General features: G+C 37.6%; 1 protein-coding gene across 5 annotated transcripts in view; it reads left to right on the top strand.

Moving 5' to 3' along the window:
• Window positions 1-21,461, top strand: part of scaper (S-phase cyclin A-associated protein in the ER) — a 63,108-nt gene that overhangs the window by 357 nt on the left and 41,290 nt on the right. Inside the window, exons 1-20 of one of the 5 annotated variants that reach the window (XM_044124241.1) lie at window positions 2,487-2,870; window positions 5,075-5,192; window positions 7,283-7,359; window positions 7,606-7,803; window positions 10,206-10,306; window positions 10,763-10,879; window positions 11,384-11,511; window positions 11,596-11,675; window positions 11,751-11,882; window positions 12,916-13,269; window positions 14,287-14,454; window positions 14,575-14,638; window positions 14,727-14,844; window positions 16,107-16,218; window positions 16,632-16,772; window positions 16,890-17,045; window positions 17,151-17,293; window positions 17,583-17,664; window positions 17,760-17,912; window positions 20,143-20,250. In XM_044124241.1, coding sequence (XP_043980176.1) covers window positions 2,817-2,870; window positions 5,075-5,192; window positions 7,283-7,359; window positions 7,606-7,803; window positions 10,206-10,306; window positions 10,763-10,879; window positions 11,384-11,511; window positions 11,596-11,675; window positions 11,751-11,882; window positions 12,916-13,269; window positions 14,287-14,454; window positions 14,575-14,638; window positions 14,727-14,844; window positions 16,107-16,218; window positions 16,632-16,772; window positions 16,890-17,045; window positions 17,151-17,293; window positions 17,583-17,664; window positions 17,760-17,912; window positions 20,143-20,250 — 2,604 coding nt within the window. In that variant the 5' untranslated portion in view covers window positions 2,487-2,816. Of the gene's footprint in view, window positions 1-2,486; window positions 2,871-5,074; window positions 5,193-7,282; window positions 7,360-7,605; window positions 7,804-10,205; window positions 10,307-10,762; window positions 10,880-11,383; window positions 11,512-11,595; window positions 11,883-12,915; window positions 13,270-14,286; window positions 14,455-14,574; window positions 14,639-14,726; window positions 14,845-16,106; window positions 16,219-16,631; window positions 16,773-16,889; window positions 17,046-17,150; window positions 17,294-17,582; window positions 17,665-17,759; window positions 17,913-20,142; window positions 20,251-21,461 lie in introns of those variants that run through there. The other 4 variants (XM_044124240.1, XM_044124242.1, XM_044124239.1 and 1 more) reach the window with 4 other exon arrangements.

Genomic DNA, 21,461 nt, shown 5'->3' with positions numbered 1-21,461 from the left:
GAGCTTTGCTGATAAGAAAACATTAAAGGCTAAAATGAACAGTTGCATTGCTTCGCCGAGACATGCTAGGTTAGCTTACATATCTGGGATGGGATTACTTACCTTTTAGTAGGTGTGCTACCTTCAAAAAAGTGGTTCCCTTTGAACTTTCCCTTTCCAAACAGCAGCGCCAGTATTTTAACCAAATGTTGTCTTTTGTTTAATTATATAAAACTTGTTTATACATGTGGGAATATAGCTGAAAATTATTATTGTCCTCGTAAAATAGAGACATATGCATAAAACCAGTAACCCACCGGCTCATTGTTTTCTTTTCTTGTACTGTTGTACTGTAATTATGTCTACTAAAGATGAGTGCTTGCGTTGCTTCTATCTAACAAGTTTGATATTTTCAGACTAACTATGTCTCTTATGAATCTATTTCAATAACATCAAGCATGAAATTGGTAAAAGTGAAATATTTATTCATTTTTTTCGTCTTTGATTAAACGCAGGTACACTAGAACAATATTTGATGTATAAACACAAAACAAACTGCATATGTGGACAGTATGCCCATATTTTGCAAAACAGATAAACTAGTACTTTGGTATACTTAGCACAAAAAAAACAATAACCTTGCATAAAATCACCATTTTGTTGTCTATTAAACCTTTAAGTATATATGTGATTTATTTTAGCCTCACATATCACAAAGCAATAAAGCTACTTTTTTCAACGCTTCAGCAACAACATATTAAACAAAGTCCTCTTGAAAATAATAGATGGAGCATAACTGAATTCAAAACAAAAAATCTTGTTCAAAAATCTTATGGATCTTATGTTGAAAAATATTATGTTGTGTTTTGGTCAACTAAAACAAATGCTTCTTCATGTTTGCAGTGCACTCCGATTTTATGACATTGTCACATGGGAATGCTACATAGCTTGATGATGATACAGGATTTACAGCTCATTATCAAAGACGCCAATTCAGTTACACGTAAGATTTTTATGAGCATCATTTTCAACTTAGGACATCATAGTCTTAAAGTCATGTGGGGCTTAACTTTGCCGCATCTTTTCTGATCAATGAGATGCCCTTAAAGTCTACTGCTAATAAGATACCTTGTGGGCACATAGGCTTGCCTGTTTGACCAAACGACGAGCTTTGCCTTCCCGCAGAAAAAACAAAAAAGCAACTTTGACTAATTTAATGCACTAATATCATCCTAACATGAAAAATAATTTACTGTTAACTTCTCAATTGTTCAGAGCTTGCAAATAGAATGGGGAGAGTTCGGAGGTAACACGCGAACTTCTGTTGTGTCACTGTTGAAGAACTTGAATTTATATTTTTTATTTTGATGTCATGTCAGAACCAAACATACGTAATTTTCTTTTAACAATTTGAAATCTGTGAAGAAAGTGTCTTGCATTTCCAAGGAGCCCCTTGGACTACATAAAATCCTGTTAAATCACTTGGCAACCAAAGTCTATGTTTTAATCCAGTTATAATTTAATTATCCTTGCAAAATAAATTCATGTACATTGTATGTAGGGTTCTACATGTTTAATAAGAAAAAGTACTAGTCAGACAAGGCAAAATTTAAATTTCTGGCCTAAATGCAAAATTCTTTTTATGTAGGAATATTAGCACTGCACTTTACTCTGAACACATCAACTCTTATTGTGATACGTGGTGGTAGCAGCATCATGCTGTGGGGATGCATTTCTTCAGCAGGCTCAATATAGCAGGTTAGAGATTGATGGAGAATGGTTGGAAGTAAAAACAGTCCAACCCTGAAAGAAAATCTGTTAGAGGCTGCAAAAGACTTAAAGGTAGAGCGGGCACACAACCCTCCAGCAGATGAGACTGAGCATACAGACAAGACCTAGAGTGGAATGGTTTAAATGCGTCATACTCTTATGTTTTGGCCCAGTCAAAGACCAGAGCTAAATCCAATTGGAAACCTTGGGGGGAGTTACTTCACAGACACTTTATCCTGTCTTCCAGAGGTTGAGCTTTTTTGGAAACATGAGTGGTCAAAATTTTCAGCTTGTAGATGTGCAAAGCTTTAAAGACCGACCTCAAATGATTTTCAACAGAATGTGGTTCTACAAAGGATTAAGTGGGGAAGATTGAATACAAGTGTACTGCACACATTTTTCAGAAAAAAAGAAAACATCTTTTTCCATCCTTTTTCACTTTTTAGATATTTTGCACTTTGGAGTCATCACACCCATAAGATGCAGAGCATCCCTCTGTGGATAATATGCTTTGTTAACTCACCCTAACAGAGCCCTGTTAGTGTCACCCTGCAGTTGTACTCTTATCCCTCTGGCAGCTCGGTATAAAGGGGCAGAGGGGGCAGGCTCGCTGCATGCAGATGACTGCGCAGCGCTGTGGCAGAAGGAGAGTGAGAGACGTGAAGCAGAGATAGCGGGGGATCTGATGCAGAGCTGGGAGCGAAGACGAGGAGAGCTGTAAACACAGGAAGCTGCATACAGTAGCTAGTAGAGAAAACTGGCAGGCGGCAAGTCAGGCCTGAGAAGTGGCTGCTAACTCAGCAGAGTGCCGAGGGCTCAGGCTAGATTACTGAAAGAGAGCTCTGGACAGAATAGTGGAAGGGGAAGGAAGGAGTGATGGGCCATTCTCTGCTCGTTTCTCTCAATCACCTTTGAGAGAGGAGTTGGCACAGCTGGGCAAGTTGATATAGCAGAGTGGACTACACAGTGGGCGTCTATTTTGGTCCTGCTGTCAGACAACGATGTCACCTTGGACAAATGGCAGTGCCAGTTAGAAGGAACAGGTTGCATGAAATGGGCTACTAAGTATGTCAGGAGTGGATAAAGACGAGGAACCCGCTCACAGACTCTACTTCTACTCTGTATGTATAATCTCATGTTTTTATTCCCATGTTTTGCTAATGAGTCAGCGCTCCCTTTCTGTTCATGCTTATGTCTGTTTGTGGGTCTTGCCAAGAGGGAAACCTGACACTTGCCCCTTACTCAGCACTGTCTTGAAATTAAACAGGCGGTGTAGTGCATGGCAATGGACTCCCTGGCCAAGTAAGATAACAGTAGTTAGACTCTAAAGTGTTTATCTGCTCTGCAGGCCAGGTGACAGCTTGCATACAGCTTATGAAGTACTCATTAAGTGGATCACAACAATGTTGTTGGAAGGCTTTTTGTTTACCTCGGCTATTGCACAGGTGTTTAGGACAGTACTCTTAAAGAGACTTTCATCTACTGGCGGTCCAGGCTTGAGTGTGCTCCCTACATGGCAACGTTTTCATGTTTTACTGTCCAGTTCTTTGATGTTCTTTTATGTCTTTGTAGTGTCTTTCTAGTTACCAGAATAAAGCCCAGGCCACCCACTTGACAAGTAAAGAATTTTGCTAACCAAAAGTAGGTCAGCTGGCCTTCTCCCTTAGGGACGTTAAATACTATCAGACAATTGCACGCATGCTGTTTCTGCATGTGTATCGCCCAATGAGTCATGTTGGTATGTATTCTGGTAGGATTAAATGAAGTGGCATGTTGCATTATTAATGCAAATTAATGCTTGTTTTCTCACATCTTCAGATATAACTGAACATATCTGTTTTTTGGGTGTTTTTTTTGAAAACATAAACCAGAAGAAGAATTGTTTTCTTCTGTGCTGCTGCAGTCTGTTTGAGAGGGAGCCAAGTAAAGACACAGTTTGTTCCATGACTCATGTACCGTAGTTAAGTGGAGAACAGCTTCTCATTATAACTAGGCTTCTTTCAGGTGGTGGTTATAGTTCAACTATAAAACAGTATGAAAATGAATTCCTTTGATTTTGATTTCACACAAGTATAGATTCAATAATTTAGAGAAAAAGCAGAGGTTTCTGTGAGGAGGATAAACACAAGAAGGAAAGATCCAAACTGAAAGGCCTTGTGCTGTTTCTTTGTTATCCCCCTCCTTAAAAGCGGATTATTTCATATAAACATCATATAAACAAGTATTATTTTTATGACATTTCTCTATGTGATGGTGACTTTGGGAGTTGCTGATACAATGTTTTATCACAGACTGTATTGGTGTGTCTGTGATAAAGGGTGCAAACCCTGGCAGTTTTTTTGTTGTTGTTTTTTTTAGTTCATAGGATTTTTTCACTCGAGTTTGCAGTCAGGTTCACTGATGCATATTCAATGTGTAGGTCAACTGTGATGCTCACTGAGCACAGAGTGTGTATAAAGCCTTTGCCTCTAGCTGTTTCATGTCTGTGCCATTAAACCTCACCCCTATGCTTATTATGTTACAATGTTGTGTCTTCAGTTCTGGTTCAAACAATAGCAAGCATGGGTCAATGATTGGAACAATATTTTCTAATATACTTTTATTTGAAAATACTACAAATGCATAAATTTCACAGCAACGTTTTACGTCATTATTCCTCCACCCAATTGATGCCCGTTGAAAGCAATAAAGTACTTGTGTAAGATTGTGTAACTTTGTGTGCATCAATGTTTGAATAACTGAAGACATTTTGCTGCTGTGTATATTTCAACTGTTCAAAATCTGTGTGCAAGATGTCTTAAAATGGAAGTAACCATAGCAACACTATTCATTTCAGGATGTGCTGTAGGCTAACACTGGAGTTTGAAGTTGTTTAATGATTTACCAGTCTGGATTCTCAATTTTTTGTTTTTAATTTTGTAGAAATATGGACTATTTGTCAAAATTTTTAAATAACCTAAATATAATTTTTTCTGTATCAACCATAATGTCTTCTGAAACACCCTTGCCCTTCTGTTTTGGAGTCCATTAATATGCCCATGATTTAATTTTTTATAGTTGTGTGTGTTATGATCACATGGTGAAATCGAGTATACGTTTCGAGATCTCGACAACACCAGACATAAAAGTTTTGTGAAATCTTTACTTACTTGACATGTTCTTCTTAATAAGAATGTGTAGCTCATGTAAAATGTATATATTTTACCAACAAAACTGATGAAATTGGTGACATTTTAGCAATACAATGCATTAAGCATGTCTCAGTATGTTGAAAACTAATTGATTAAGGGAAGATTTGTAGTAAGTTCTCCTCTCTGTCCTGCAGGCCTCCTTTCAGCGCTCCAACAGCCACGACAAAGTGCGAAAAATAGTCGCAGAAGAAGGTCGCACTGCTCGGAATTTGATCGCCTGGAGTGTCCCTTTGGAGAACAAAGAGGAGGAAGGTCGGTGACTGCATGCAAAACAAAATTTTCACCAATAAAGTTATTATTGTGGAGGGGGTGTCACTAATTGGTTTATTTGTGTTTAGGTATTCTTTAGTGAATGCCAAATGTTTAGTTATTTATTTGGAGTATTCTGCTGATTTTACATATAGCTCATGTTGGATGGATGCAGTGTATGATTTTTCAAACTGTTTACTGGGCAGCTGAAATGAAAGCCAAAATGAAAGCTTTTTTTCAGCTGCAGACTTGGAGTCAGGATTTCCAAGAAGTTGTCAGAGAAAATCCCTGGTATTACTTTCATTACTGAGGAGGGCAGGATCAGGAGATACAGCTCTGAGAATGTAGAGTTCATAAAATCATTGATGTTTTTAGAGTTTACACTGCACCTGTACAATGTTTGCAGTCCAATCTTCATAGAATGGAGCAGATTGACAGTTGGTTTATTACCAAAACTTGAAAAGATGGAACTGCGACTCATTAAGTAATTACTGAGTTGATACACATACTCTCCAGTATGTTTGTGTGATTTCCTCTGATTGAATGCATCATGAGGTCACTCATGAGAGTTAATCTTTGTCTTTGACATAATAGCATAATAATAAAAATTCCTTTTAATTATTTGTTTGTTTTTTTGTCATACATTAAAAGTGCCCGACGGCACAAGGTCTTCCGCAGTCAGTTTGTTGGCATATACAAACTTACTGTTTCTTACTGTTTGTATATGCTAACATGCTGCTTGTTGTAATGCTTTGAAGTTTATTTTTTGCTGTGAACATGGAGCATTTTATCCCACTTTCCAGACTGATATGTGTATTGACATAAACTAATTAAAGCTACACTGTATATTCAATTGCGGCGTTCATTAAAGTTTTGATTAATGCAATATAGTAATCCAAAAGGACTGCCTACATGAAATATGAGGTGTGATATTATATTTAATGTGCTGTTTATTCACTCTTTGCTTGTCAGGAAAATATTTGCCGAGTTGAAAGGCTTTTTACTACCAAGGCCAACATCTGATTTGTGTTTCTGTGGCTGGGTGGCTAAAGCTTATGGAGCGTGGTATGAAAACTGTGATTTGAGCCAGAATTTCCTAAGACGGCTGCAAATTCACAGCAATATTACTTGCATACATAAACAGAGAGTACCGATTAAGGCATGGGAATTAAAATTATTTATTTTAAAATTGCGGTAGTAAGAGACTTTTTTTTTTCAGCCTCTCAACAGGAAAGTGACTGTAGAAAAAGATGACAACATTTTTCCTCACCGTTTTAGAAACTACAGTTAATTCAGCTGCACATCCATGCATAAATATTTTCCCTGTATTAAGTAACTTACAGTTAAGTGCTACGTTGTATCCTTTCTTAACCCTTTGCTCATATTTTAGAGATTTTTAATTGTTTTTTTCAGACTTCTGTTAGCATTTTTTTTTTTACAATCTCTCCAAATAAATGGCTTATTTATAAATCAAAGTTACAAGGTGTATTTAAGAAGCGTTTTAAAAAGATGATTAATTATATTTTCAAGATTTTAATAATACAGTCAGAATTTGGGAATAGCTGAGAGACTTCTGGACTTTAGTCTATCTGACAGAGAAAAATCCACTCAGAATTTTCTGACATTATTAAATGTGTTCACAGGAAGAATTGATTTACCACCAGTTATTAAATTCTACTTTTATATATTTTATGTATTTTGGATCTGAAGTTTGTCTCTGTTTGCTTAGTTTTTCTGTTACATTTTAGGTGATGTCAAAAATTTTTTCCTTTTTTTGTTGCCAAGGGAAAAACTTACTGAGGTGTCTGGTTGATTTTATTGTTTAAAACTATGACCTTAACATTTCTGGATTACTCAGATAGATGCAAAATGTATTCTTGGCCCTTTTGTTTAGATTTGTATTCATAATTTTGTTTTATTCTTAATTTTGAGAATTAAATTTTGGAGCAATGGTTAGCGTGACCATATTCATGTTTTGGTCATCGTTGATTTGTGACAGTTTCACTGGATTAATAACATATTGACAGTTAACACATACTTTTTTTAGAAAGTAAATGCAAGGCTTCTTATCTGTCTACTTTCATCCCTTAAAGCAAAATCCAGAGGCTGTGCCAGCAGCTGTTCAAAGTCTCAAAGGGTCAACACTGGACAACAGAAGAATAAAAAACAGGTTAGAATATCATCTTGTTCCAGTAGAGGGCCCTGTTCACCAACATAATTTGTCATTTTCTGTTACATCAGATCAACTCCCTGGTTTACAATGTATGAGTAAATCTATACATTTGTATAGAGATGACTAACATGTATTAGTCATCCCAGTCTTTATAAAAAAGGATTTAGCATATACATAATCTTAAGGTAAAAAAGGTTAGTGCCAAAAGGGTTTGTGTTTCCATTATATTCTGTTTGTTCACAGAATGCTGTTGTGGAAAGTAAGAGCACATCTGGAACCATATTGGACAAGGGTGCTGACAAGAGCCCCACCAAAGCCAGACAGCCCCGCAAAGTTGACCTGCGTGCTCGATACTGGGCATTCCTCTTTGACAACTTGCGTCGGGCAGTGGATGAGATTTACGTCACATGCGAATCTGATCAAAGTGTCTTAGAATGCAAGGTTAGTGTCATTCAGTCATTCATTCATTATATTCTGGGCTTTCCCAAATTGTCGAAAGCCATAGTGTTATCTTGTTGTACATTGCCTACTGAAATTGAACAAATAATAATAAAAAAAAACAATCTTTCTCTGTTGGCTGTTTTAGCTCCACAGATAAAAGATAAAAAAAATTGTAGATAAAATTAACAACTTTAACTAATCTTTTTTTTTTCTTGATGCGTTGAGATGGTTTTCATGGACCCCTGTGCTGTTAGTTGTTCCTGTAGGACATTTTGACATGACAATTCGTGTCTACCATGCTGCATTATGCTGAACATGGTTCTGACAGCTACTGGTCCATTCCGAAGCCCGGTTCCCCACGGTGGGCTTGGCTCAGTGTCAGTGCCACAGCACAGTTCCCGATGGTGCGATAAGCATGCTGTCTGTTGTCATGTGTCAGAAGACAAGTTGCTGGGTGTGTGTCCTGTTTTTTTTTTTCCCTCTGTCCATACCCCACTCTCTCACTCACTACTCTCTAATGCTGGCTAATGGGCATGAAGCGTTGTTGCTGGTCATAATCCCCTATCCCACCCAGCTTGGGCTTAATGGACACTGATAAATGATGGAGTCAACTGGAGAGGAAGCAGAGTGCTTTGATTACCCCCAGCGACAATCCCCTGGTGGAGCGGCGGGCTGTCTGTGTTGTATGCACTTACAAAAACAGCTCTCCATTTTCCACCTAAAACTCTATGAACATTATCATCGGAGGGAAGTGATGCCTAATTATCCGCTAAGGCAGTGTTACTGTAATATATGACATAATTTCATGTAAGCGCTCTTTGCTGACCTAATAGAAATTGCTTTCTGTGTCGAATGAAAATTGTTTTCTGAGCAGGCGGGATGATATGTTTTTCTTAACAATGCTCTTCTTAACCAAGAGCAGAATGGAGACTCTGACTCTCTAACAGGATAAATGGTCACCAGTTGTTTCTTATAAATGTATTATATTTTTAAGTAGTTTCTGTTTATACACCACTTTGATTGCTTCCCACCTGATATTTGACACATGAAGAGGATAAGCAGTTTCTATCCCATGTTATCATTCATTACCAAATGAACACCTTAGCAACAGCTGAGGACTGTGATGGTTGACCAGTGCTAATCAGCAGGCACACTGCTATACACATCTTTCACCAGACTGACTTGACTATTAACTAAAAGCACCATGAAGCTTTACTCTCAATTACCACTCCCTTCATGCTACACATCAATCAGTTGTGTCTGTTTCATTGCTGCTCTGGAAAAAAGCTTCTCACAAGCCACCACTTCTACAAAACCAATGCTGCAATTCAGTCCAAGTGCAAATAAGCAATTGTTGTAAAGGATTGGCATGCTGCTCTGTTCTTCGTTAGAGCTTTCCTGTGAAGTGTTTGTCTTTACAAAGGTCTTGTTATCAAGCAAACCTATATTACCTTTCTATGGCTGTGCCTGTTACTTACATTGATCAACTAAATGGGGTCTCCTTGCTGTATTATGGCTTACACATTTTTAAGTAATTATTTGAAACAGATTTTTATAATTGTGAAATCTCATTAAGTAGAGTTAAGGTGAAGCTAGATTTACTGGCTATAAGTTACAAACTCAACACAGTCATTAAAAGTTTTGCATGTAATGGGTATATTTTTTTTCATTTAAAATTTCTGTTAAATATGGCAAGATTTTTAAAATCATGTCTTCAGATTCAAATATATGACAAAATTAGATAATAAAAGATTAGAACATGATTTATTTATATTTTTTTAATCAAAGCACAGAATTGTTGCTGTATATAAGGTAGATCCTCCTCATTGCTGTTCAATGCTCATCAGTTAGTTTCTTCCTTTTAAGGTAGCTGCATATGCTAGCTTTTTGGTGGCCAGAGAGCCCTTTAGATGGAAATTGTTATTGTTGTTTATATTTTTTTAAACTAAAAATTATCAATTAAATTAAGTGTGGCAAAAAGGTCTGAGATGGATTGTACTTACGGTGTTATATTGCAGCATATGTATTACATGTATGCAATCCGATGTTATTTTGTCTAAATTCTTAGGTGTATAGCTTCTGTCGGATGCTTTTGCCCAGAAGAAAATGTCACAGGGTTGTTTTTTACTTTTCAACAAAAATCCTGGTTTATGTTTTGTTTTAACAGCTTTCAAGGCTAATCAGTATTGGCAGATCAGATATTGACAAATCCCAAAATGTTTTCCTTTTCATTAAATCCTTCAAAACTAAACTTTACTGCCCTTTTTGGTGCATTTCCCCATATTTAGTCAGTAAATACTACTTTGAAACCTTTCAGAATTTAGTAGTTTTTAATTCTCTTATTACTATTTGGTGCATCTGAGTAATATCAACCTTTGTCCTTGATCTTTAATATTTTTTAGGAGGTGTTGATGATGTTGGACAACTATGTTCGGGATTTCAAAGCACTCATAGATTGGATTCAGCTTCAGGAAAAATTGGAGAAAACAGATGCCCAGAATAGGTGAGTATTATTTATTTTTTTTGTTTTTTATTTATTTATTTATTTATTTAATTTACCGTTGATTTCTGTCCTTATTTGTTTCCAAGTCTCACTCAATCCTTCTACTAAGCTGTTCTCAGCAATGAGACTGGAAGTGCGGGTGTCTGCTCCAGGGCTTTGAGTCACAAACAGAAAAGATCAATAGTCTTGGCTTTAATTCAAAGGGATCCATGAGTTTATTGGCTTCTCTTTAACACAGTGACCACTGCAGTCATAAATTGACTAAGAAATTAAATTCCAAGCGCCGCCTCCCTATTTGTCCATATAAAGTGTTCTGTTAATCAATATAACTTTTGCATGTTTTTGGCAATTATTAGCTATTCAGCTTTTATACATATAATGTGAGGCAGGTCTGTGCATATGGATGTACAATGAATCAGGAAATTTCAAATAAAGTATCTTGTTAAAATTGCGCAGACCGACTTCTTTAGCGTGGGAGGTGCGAAAGATGTCCCCTGGACGACATGTAATGCCAAGTCCCACTGCAGACAGAATAGTGCCATCTTCAGGTACACGTCGCACCCTAAACTTTGGGTAAGCATACTATTTTCTTTTATGCATTTGTTATTGACAATGTGTTTTTTATTTTTTAGATTGCACTGTGAATTTGATGATATTCGAAAGAGCAAACAGCGTGTAGCAAATAGGCCAATGATTATTGAGGTATTGGTTTAATGCAATTTGTTGAGGCTCTCACTCTTCACTCACAGAATTTGTGAAAAGGTGTAGAGGAAAGCGTTGGTTAAAGAGTGCTGAAGCATTGGTTCAATATGTGCACTGCTTAGTAATCTGATGCTGCAGGAAATGGATATTGATCATGACAGAGCCCTGTTGTATAATCCAGTTCTATGCTGGCTCACACTAGAGCCAACAGGGAGGGGTAGACGGACAATCTTTTGTAGTTTGAAGCATTTTTCATGGTCTTACCAATAAAAGCTTTGTTTAAAAGTACATTTTACCTCTATATTGATATTCGGTTGACCTCTTGCATTGCTTTTTTAAATATTTTTGTTTATGTGTGTCTCTGATCTTCATCAGTGGTCCTCCACCAGCTCTGGCCGCAGCTCGGCTCTCCCACACAGGTCCCAGCTGGGCGGACAGAGTAAAGTGCACTCAGGCCATCCACAGTACCAGTCAACCAACCACATTCCCAGCAGAAAAACCCAGTAAGAAACAACTCAAAAGCCAGTTCCACCCTACTGTCAAAAAAGAGTATTTATTAAATTTCTGTCTCTCTTTTTTTTTCCCAGGTAAAAAAGATGCAGAAGGCTGGGAGACGGTGCAGCGGGGACGGACTGCCAAACCCCGCTCTGCTTCCATGGTTGCCAAGGTCAGTCCTGTCTTGGCTCATGTCCCCGCTAAGCAGGACAGCGCCAAGTGTAATCGGTCACATCTACCACCACAGGAACAGCCGCAGCGCCGTCCTGAGTGTCCCTCGGACAAGGACGTGACCCAAACTGACTTCAGGCAGCAAGTTACTGAGGAGCCTGTCCCAGTGGAGGAGGTTGAACATCCACAAAATGGACACATAATGGAGGTACTAATGTTGAGTACCGCATGACATCTCTCTGCTAGAGCAGTCCCTGGATATCAATTATTCACATGAGCAGTGTAACATTAGCTCATTTTATCAGCCACATTTGTTTTTGTTTTGGGCTTTGAGATATTAATAGGCAGAGCGTCCAGACGGGCCTGTCAGCTTTGAAGCGATTGATTGTACATTTTAGAAGCAGAAAGACTTGTTTTCATTCTCATGAATAAAAGCTGACAACACCTCAAACACACTTGGTAAGGGTGTGTTATAACCTTTGGTTGTTGTAAAACTACAAATCTGTATACTAGTCTACCAGCTCAGTTTGACTCGGAATACCAGAGCATGATTAGTAGAGATGGGCTGGTAGGAGTTTGTCACCATATGATAACCATAAGTTAAAAATGCTACAGTATAATGATTTATATTTATTAATGCAATTTCTGAAAAGAAAAATCAATAACATGATCGAATTGCTTTCATTTAAACCTAAAAGCAACAATTACTCCTAGCACTGCAGAATTTTTAACATTGATTTTGACAATTATAATAATGCTTTCTAGAACATCTATTCATTATTTATTTTAGACTTATCACTTAAATAAACTTTAATTACAGGACATTTTTCATGAAGATGTATTTAACACAAAGTGATTTTTCTTTCTTTTTTTTTTATGGCTGAAAATATTTCCAAACAATTGAAATATTTTTTTAGTGTCAGCAAATGAAGCTTTTTTTTGGTCAACTATCAAAAAATTCAATCAAATCAGCACTTTGCCATCTGACTAAAGTTGCTTCAAACTCGAGAAACATTGTGATGTAAAGTTTAAGAACATTGTAGAACCTCAGGATATCTTGACAGTGGTGACTGGCCCATGTCTAAAAGCATGTTAGTTCAGACTCCCTGCATGATTTTGCTTTCTTGTAAGTGGTTGATTACAATTAATTTATTTTAGTTTTACATCATCATAATGAACTGGATGAAAAAAATGCATGTCTTTAATTCAGTTTGCGTGTGTTTGTGTGACTGTTGGTGCAGCCCCCAGCAGAGCCTATACAACACTCAGAGCACTGTGTCGACGCACCCTGTGAAGACGTGCCTCCCCCTGTAGCATCACTTGTCCCATTCCAGGCCTCAGAGTGCCCCCAGTCCAAAGCTCCAGTCCCACCAACAGACTCTATTACTATGTCAATCCCAGTCTGTGCTCAGACCATTACAGCATCCGTCGACCTGCACCAGACGAATGGGCTCAGTAGTATGTTGGCCTCTGGGGACGCTGGAGCTGAGGGGGGCGCGTCACAGGGCATGACAACATCTGCTCCAGGACGGGCCGAGGCTCCCATGGCAGCGGTGAAACTGGAGAGTGTGCCGGACCCCACAGAGCTTTCTACTGTGAGTGCTGAGAGATGGAGGAGCAGAGGGAGGGGATGACTGAGAGGGCAGAGATCCTCTAGGGTTCTTTCTCGTCTAAACAAAGTCGGTCTCAAGAAACCTTCAGACCAAAATGTGCAGACAGGACCCTGTAGCTCTGTTTAGTGTTGGGATAGCAGCATTCATTGGTAAAAATAGCTTCTGTCTAGATGGCTTATGTATTACAGAAAGCATTTCAAGACTGTTGGCTAAAATGAATCTCTCAACTTCAAGTAAATGTTTGCATGTTTTTTGGTACATGAAATTCTGCTCCAAATTGTATGCAATTATAATGCAATTGGTGTTAAAAGACAAGTGTAGTGTCTTTTAGGTCACCATGAGACTAATTTAACATAAAATTAAGAAATCCCAAACTGGCCCCAAGAAACCCCAGAATAAATTATACTGTTTCCACTTAAGATGGTTTGAAGCTTGTGCTTTCCTAGAATTGTGTGTTGTTTTCTATTTTTTTTTAACACTCCAATCCTTAGATTAAGATTTAAGTTGCCTCCTTCCACCATCTCTTCACCCTCACTGTTAATGTGCCCTGCATGACTTTTGGATGCTTCCCTACTTGTAATAGTTGTGTTGGTTGTGTGGTATAAACTGTGATTGGATTGAAGTGGTATTTTGATTCTTGATGCACGCTCATGAACATCATAGCAGAACCTTTAACTGATGAAAAAAAATCCTTTACCTGGTATAATAAGAAGTAAGTCACTTTCAGTGTATTATGCTTATACTGTTTCATGTTTAGTCCTCAAAGATACTTGGAATGAAGCGAAACATGAAACCAATCATACACATTAATCTATAGAAGAGTTTATATTTCTTTTAAAGGTTTTATTTATTCCCAGATATCTTTTATTTCTATTTTTTTTGGTAAGTTAAATATTTTTTGTAGTCTATTTACCCAGTATGAAGTGTTTAAGTTTGAACCATGTAACATTTTTAAAGTGGTTAATTTGTTTGTCTAATTGAACTGGTGGATGTCCCCAGCCTCAGTCCATAGCCGAGGTTCTAGCTAAGAAAGAGGAGCTGGCGGACCGGCTGGAGAAGGCCAATGAGGAGGCTATAGCCAGCGCCATCGCTGAGGAGGAGCAGCTGACCAGAGAGATTCAGGCAGAGAATAACGACCTGGAAACTGACAATGAAAGTGATTTTACTGTAAGATTACTCATGCTTTATTTGTTTAACTTCACCATGTTCATTTTTAATCAAAAAATAATTTAATTTTCATCAATTAATTTTGTAAATTAATTGATGAAATACGACTTTACATCAAAGGCTAACAGTTGTGGGGTTTATGGAGGCAACATCGATTGGAGCGATATGTTGGCTGAATTCGATGGTATGGAATGTAACGTCTAAATCACTTTTTATTTATTTATTTAGAGTCACAGAGGTCAGTATATTTGACTTGGTTTCCCTTTTTGTAGCTCGAGAATCTTGGCGTCAGAGTACCTCTTGGGGGGATATGGTAGAGGAAGAGCCGGCCCGCCCTCCTGGTCATGGTATCCACATGCATGAGAAATTGTCCTCTCCATCACGCAAAAGGTAAAATATTTTTCTTTTACTCAGATTTTCCTCTTGTTTGGTTCAATAAAGTGATTTCCAACAATATTGTTTTGTTCTGCCCTGCCATTTCAAACAGAATGTCAAACTGATCAGATGTAACTACTTAACGTTTGAGAAGCAATTTGGCTGTTGTCAGAAGCTGTTTGCAGTTTATATTTTGTTGTTCAGGGGATTTTAGGACATGAATGTGCGCTAACCCAGAACTAGTATTTAACTGTTTTTTGGGGGGTTTTTTTGTGGGGGTGCGGGGGGTTGTCTTCCAAAAGTAGTTTTGTTTAGTTTGTATAGATAAAGTTGAATCATAATTAGCAACTTACACACATCAATAAATCTTTGTGACTGGAAGTTGGCTACAACCAATTCTGGAGCTAAACAGACAAGAAATACAACAGAAGGCAACCTAAACAATGTGCTTGACTTAAATGAATAACTACCTGACAAAGAGATGGTATTTTTCAACTACTTTTGTAACATTTGTACACCGGAGTGTAAAGGAATCTTTCCAATATTTTCTTGAGAATATTTAGATAATTTACATAATAATTACATTAATTAACGTTTTTCCTTAGCTTTCTTAAACTGAAACCTTTACAGCTACTCTTTCATTGTACCCTACCTTGCTATTTGTGATGATGACACCTGGCATAGCTTGAGACATGAGAAAGTGAGGAAGATTTTATGGAACTTTTCTGTCTGAATGGTCTTTTGTATAAGGTTCAAATCAGTGGAATTCTGTACCAAAACGTGTCATTATCATGTTTATTTGTACCTTTTTACTCCTGTTAAAAGATGAAGTTTCACTGCCCTCAGTTTTTCAGAAAAGTATTGACCAAAGTAATCAGAAAGCAGGCCAAGCCATCAGTTTAATTTTCAAGCATCTGCCTTACAAAGGGGAATATGGAGGTGTGAAGGTGAACCTACATACACAAACACATACACTTGTTATCTACAGCCAATACTGTCTGCAATGACTGTAGATAACAACATAAAGGGTGACTAAGTGATCTTTTTAAAGGGTAATTGCTGCAATATTTCAGATTTAGTTTCATTAGTTCTGAAGCCGTTGTCCTCATATGGAGGAATTTTTTGATACGTTAACCTTCCTTTTTCCCCCCAGTAATTAACATCATGATCATAAATTATTATTATATTTTGTTTTTTAAATCCCTTGTCATTTTTTTTGCAACGTCCCACCATTTTAAGGCAGGTCACTGAATGATTTCTTTCCATAATTTTTACAGAACAATTGCAGAGTCAAAGAAGAAACACGAGGAGAAGCAACTGAAGGCACAGCAGCTGAGGGACAAACTCCGTGAGGAAAAGACACTCAAGTTGCAGAAGCTCATGGAGAGAGTACGTCAGTTGGCCTGATGGCTAGGTTACCAAAGAAACTTTATTCAGGCTGTGCTCACACTGGCTCACAATGAGCATGTCTTTCAACACACTGCCTCATAGAATCACTAAATATAAAAATTCTCTCCTGTCACATTTAGGCCAGCTGGCCGCAGCCAGACATGAGATCTCTTGCCAAAATCTACAGCCTCTCATGAAGTTTGTTTTCATTCTCCAAATGAAAAAGTCGTAGAATAAATTGGGTTAACCACATAAATTCATAAAGTGATGTTTATTCTTATTAATCCCCACAAGGACACACAAGTGAAGGCAGTAAATGGGGGCAGAAGGGACATCACTGTTTAGTCTTTATGAATCTATTATGCATTCTTCTAGTCTCACCTCACCAGCTGATCACTCTTCACTTTCTGTAGGAAAAGGATGTGCGAAAATGGAAAGAGCAGTTGTTGGACCAGCGTCGGAAGATGATGGAAGAAAAACTTTTGCACGCCGAGTTCAAGAGAGAGCTGCAACTCCAGGCCATTGTGAAGAAAGCTCAAGAAGAAGAGGCCAAGGTAGGGAAGGGGGTTTCAAAAAAATTCTAGCAATGTGTCCTTTCCAAAATTTAAGTTTGAATCCACATCACTTTGTTTATGTTGTGTGTTCTTACCATTTTCTGTTTGCAACATCAGGTGAATGAAATAGCTTTCATCAACACTCTGGAAGCCCAGAATAAGAGGCACGACGCCCTTGCCAAGTTAAATGAATATGAACAACGCCTTAATGAGCTGCAGGAAGAAAGGCAGAGAAGACAGGAAGAGAAGCAGGCTAGAGATGAGGCAGTTCAGGTTGGGCTTTTATTTATTTCACATTTTAGTCTGTTTGTATTTTTAATTTGCCAGCTAGACTGTTGGCTATATCTACATTTAGTTACTTTTCTTTTGCTCTTGTAGGAACGCAAGCGGGTCTTAGAAGCAGAGCGGCAGGCAAGAGTGGAGGAGCTGCTTACGAAGAGGAAGGAGCAGGAGGCTCGTATCGAGCAGCAGAGGCAGGAGAAAGAGAAAGCCAGGGAGGATGCAGCAAGGGAAAGGGCCAGGTTTGTTCTTTAACATTGCTTAAATTTGGGTGTTTTTATCTTGTTTTAGGACACATGTAAATTCAGTCCTGTTTTGATAAAATTATGAATTACTTTTTTTCATTATACAAGAATATCTACTTTAACTACTTTCTAAAATGTGAAAAAAGTTCAGAGCATGTCTACTTTAATCTCTTACTAAAAATCAGCAAATAGATTAAAAGCATTTATCAATTTCTGTTACATTATTGAACAGCATAAGGTATGTATGTGAGCATTTACATTTAACTACATCTTTTTAAATCGAAAGAGACCGAGAGGAGCGTCTGGCTGCTCTTAGTGCCGCCCAACAAGAAGCCATGGAGGAGCTTCAGAAGAAAATTCAAATGAAGGTGTGCACACTTTGCTGTTTTTGCAGACATGCTCCAGGAATATCCTCTTTCCTAATAGACCTACACTGTTTTCATTGTTTTTGGATTTCTCCCAGCATGACGAGAGCAGCCGAAGGCATATGGAGCAAATAGAACAAAGAAAAGAGAAAGCTGCTGAGCTCAGCAGTGGTCGACATGCGAACACAGACTACGCCCCTAAACTGACACCTTACGAGCGCAAAAAACAGTGCTCACTTTGTGGTGTTGTGGTATGTAATGTTTCAGAGCTTGTTGTGTCATCTTGTGTACCATTTTGCTCAAACATTCAAATGGAAATTCCTCATTAACATAAAATTCTCCAAACAGCAAAATGATACGAAGGGCCAAATTAGCTAAAAGTGGAATATTTGTTCTGTAACTTTAAATGTGTCAACAGCTAAATCTGAGTCAGACTCAAACGTGTGACAAATGCCAAATGTCATTAACAATTTACATAAAATAATTTTTAGGAACATTTACCAAGAGCGGCATTAGCATGATGCTGACCAGATCATCATAAACATCATATCAACCACTGCAATGTTTATAGCTGATTATCCACAAAGAATAAATGATAGCTGCTGATGAACAATAGGAAGCAGCGGAAAAGAGCCAAGCAATATGGCTAAGACTGATAAAACACGCTGGACAACAGGAGATGGAGGAAACCAGCCATCTGTGAAATCCTGTGACTTGTCATTAAAGATGGATGCTGATCCACCAGATATTAAATAGTTTTCCCTTTCACCCACACAATATTTAGCACAACTCTGTTGGGTTATTTCACTGTTGAGAATCACATGGTGTAAATGATTAACATTTCATTTAGACACACACTGTTAAGTAAAATTGATAATGATAATAGGATTTGCTGACCTGAATCATTATTTGATGTTGGCCTGTTTAATTATAAAAACACGAAGAGAGTAATGGACCGTTTTTTGGACTTTGGTAATTTGAAGCAACTTTGATGCAATATTTGGCTGTCTCCATAGGAAAAATGCTGACTTCAAGGTTATTCAAAGGGTTTTTAAAAAGTGCTCATTTAAATGTTGATTTAACATCATTTATTAAACTGATGTATAAATTACTATATTCCGTTTTTTTTCCCCTTTGAAGCCTCTGGCAGTAAATTACACAAGCGCACATTTATCTTTGATTAACTGACTGCCATTATAATAAGGGTGGGACACCTTGGCACTTCCAACCGGCATCAGATAAAGAGAAGGGTCAAGGGCAAAATAGGGAATCTTGTTAAAATGTTAACTGACCTTGGGCTGCCATCTGACACCAGAGATCACGGATGGGTCAGCAGCGAGCACTTTGTTTAATCACATTAAACACAAACCACCTCAAATGGCCGGTTTGCAGAAAATGATTAAAAACTATTGCCGCTTTCACTACTGCTTCTTCGCGTGGCAATTTATCAGACAAGCTCTACAGTAAGACCTCCTTGAAAAAATGTTCATACCCTTTGAACCTTTGTGCTTTCAAGTTACACAATGTGCAAACTTCCATGTATTTATTAGGGGTTTTATGTATTAAACCAATACAACATAGAACATCATTAGTATGTATGTGTAAGTAGTAGTTCCAACTCAGAATCTGTGGCAAAACACCCAGACTCAGAGGACAGAGCAGAACATTCAATTTCTAGAAGTGCAAAGCCATTGGAGTCATTTTACAGAATATGCAGTGAAATGTGGTTCTAAAAAGTAGTGACTCAAATTTAGTTAATCCTTAAATTATTCATATTTAAAAGTAAAATATTTTTAATTCATTTTCTGATAATTTTTTTTAATGTTTTCACTGATATTTTGACAATGTATTTTTGATAATGAGCTGAAGTCATTGAGACTTTACCGCTTTCTTGCAATTACCTTGATCTTTAACTCCCTCAAAACATTCACATTTTATACTTGTAGCTGTGATTAGTTTAGGCTGGACTCCAGGTGGGCCACTCCAAAACAGTCATATTTTTGGCAGTCATAAACCTCCAGCCCTAAATGGAGTATGAATAATTTTGTATTTAACTGTAGGCACAATATATACTTTTTAGATTAGTATTTGTTAAAAAAAAGAAAAGCTGAAAAACATGGATCATTTTTCTCCGTCTTTACAAGTACTCGCAGCTTTGTCTTGGTGTTTTTACATAAAATCCTAATTCTAATAAATCTATGGCAGAAACAAAAATGTGAAATAATTGAGGAAGTATGAATAATTTTGCAAGGCACTATTCATCCTGTCCAGGTAAAATAGTGGCAAACAATCTTCCTTAAGTTGGAGTTAGTGCAGCCTATTTTGTACAATTTATTCTCTATACTGAGGTTTAGCAGCCATAGATTGGCCCATTGTGCTTATCTGTGTGATGTATTGTGTCACAAGGGTAGAACCCTTTCTTGCTCGTGCCTCCATTGTGCCCATTGCACTGACCTCTGACCACTATGTTTGCTTTTGCAGATCACCTCAGAGGTGCACCTGTTCAGCCACACCAAGGGCAAGAAGCACCAGCAGGCCGTGCGAGACAGTAGCAGCATCCAAGGCCGGGAACTCTCTGATGAGGAAGTGGTGCGTATCACCAACACGCTGCTGGGAACAAACATCCCTTTATTGTGTCAGAGACTAGTGCCCTGCTGCCGCTTGTGTTTTGTAAATAGACAAAGTGAAACAGCAGTTGTCCTTTTGACGTAGGCAATGTGATTGTTTATGGATCCTATTATATTCTGTCACAGCACTGTTGCTTGCTTTGTGAGGTTAGAAATGTACATAGTTAGGCTTCAGTGAAGGTTTGATGTTACCCTGTTGTCCCTAAGCCTTTTTTTTTTGTCATAGAGTGGCTTTCTGTGGGAAAGCAGCTTCTTATTGCAAGGCACTCTGTCAGGCTGCAATATGAGATTGGCTTTTCAAAAAAGCTCATTGTGTGGCTGACAACTGTTGGTGCTGGAAACAGCCCCTTTGGTCTTCCTGCTCCTTTTATTTTACCTTTTAACACAGAACAATCAATACCTCTGACTTTTTGCTCTCTGCATTATAATAATTATTTCCTCACTATTTTTAGGCACTTACTGCATTACTTCCCTCTTAAGTCATTAGGAGCATACATTCGGATTTACTTGCACTATTTTAGAACATTGTCACTGTTTTCCTAAAAGGTGTAAATCTAGTTTTTTAATCAAAATTGTAGAATATTCAAATTAATCTCACCATTAACAACAGATTTCACTGAAACAACAGATCCTACTGATCTGTTGTTTCAGTGAAATACTTTAGCACAGCTTTAGAACTATGCAGCTATTATCAAACTTAGCACACACTTACATTTTTGTTTTATTTATGTATTTTACTCAAGACTTTTGGTTAAAGTTTAAAATGTGATTATTGCATAGATCAGATTAGAAGGAAGAACATACTACAGTTTACATTTTTATTTTATTGATCATCTCTGTCAACTTCGTATGACAATACTTTTTACGACCTGTCTTGCAGCTTTTACAAACTGTATGGTGGGTCTGGTTGCCTGTTTTAGCTAATTCTATCCATTTGACATCATTGAATTACTACATTATTGGCTGTATTTGGATCAGGCAGCAAATTGGACTGGCCATAGCAATTCTACAGAGGCAAATCAATCAATCAAATTTTATTTGTATAGCACATTTCAGCAGCAAGGCATTTCAAAGAGCTTTACATCAAATCAAACACAAAAACACAATGCAACAAAGATAACAAGCACTACAAAAGTACTGATAATACATCCAATACTAGTACTAATAGATCTT

The sequence above is a fragment of the Gambusia affinis genome, linkage group LG08, assembly GCF_019740435.1.
Source record: "Gambusia affinis linkage group LG08, SWU_Gaff_1.0, whole genome shotgun sequence".
NCBI lineage: Eukaryota > Metazoa > Chordata > Actinopteri > Cyprinodontiformes > Poeciliidae > Gambusia > Gambusia affinis.
The sequence above is the reverse complement of the archived record's forward strand: the minus strand, read 5'-3'. Positions and strand labels throughout refer to the sequence as shown.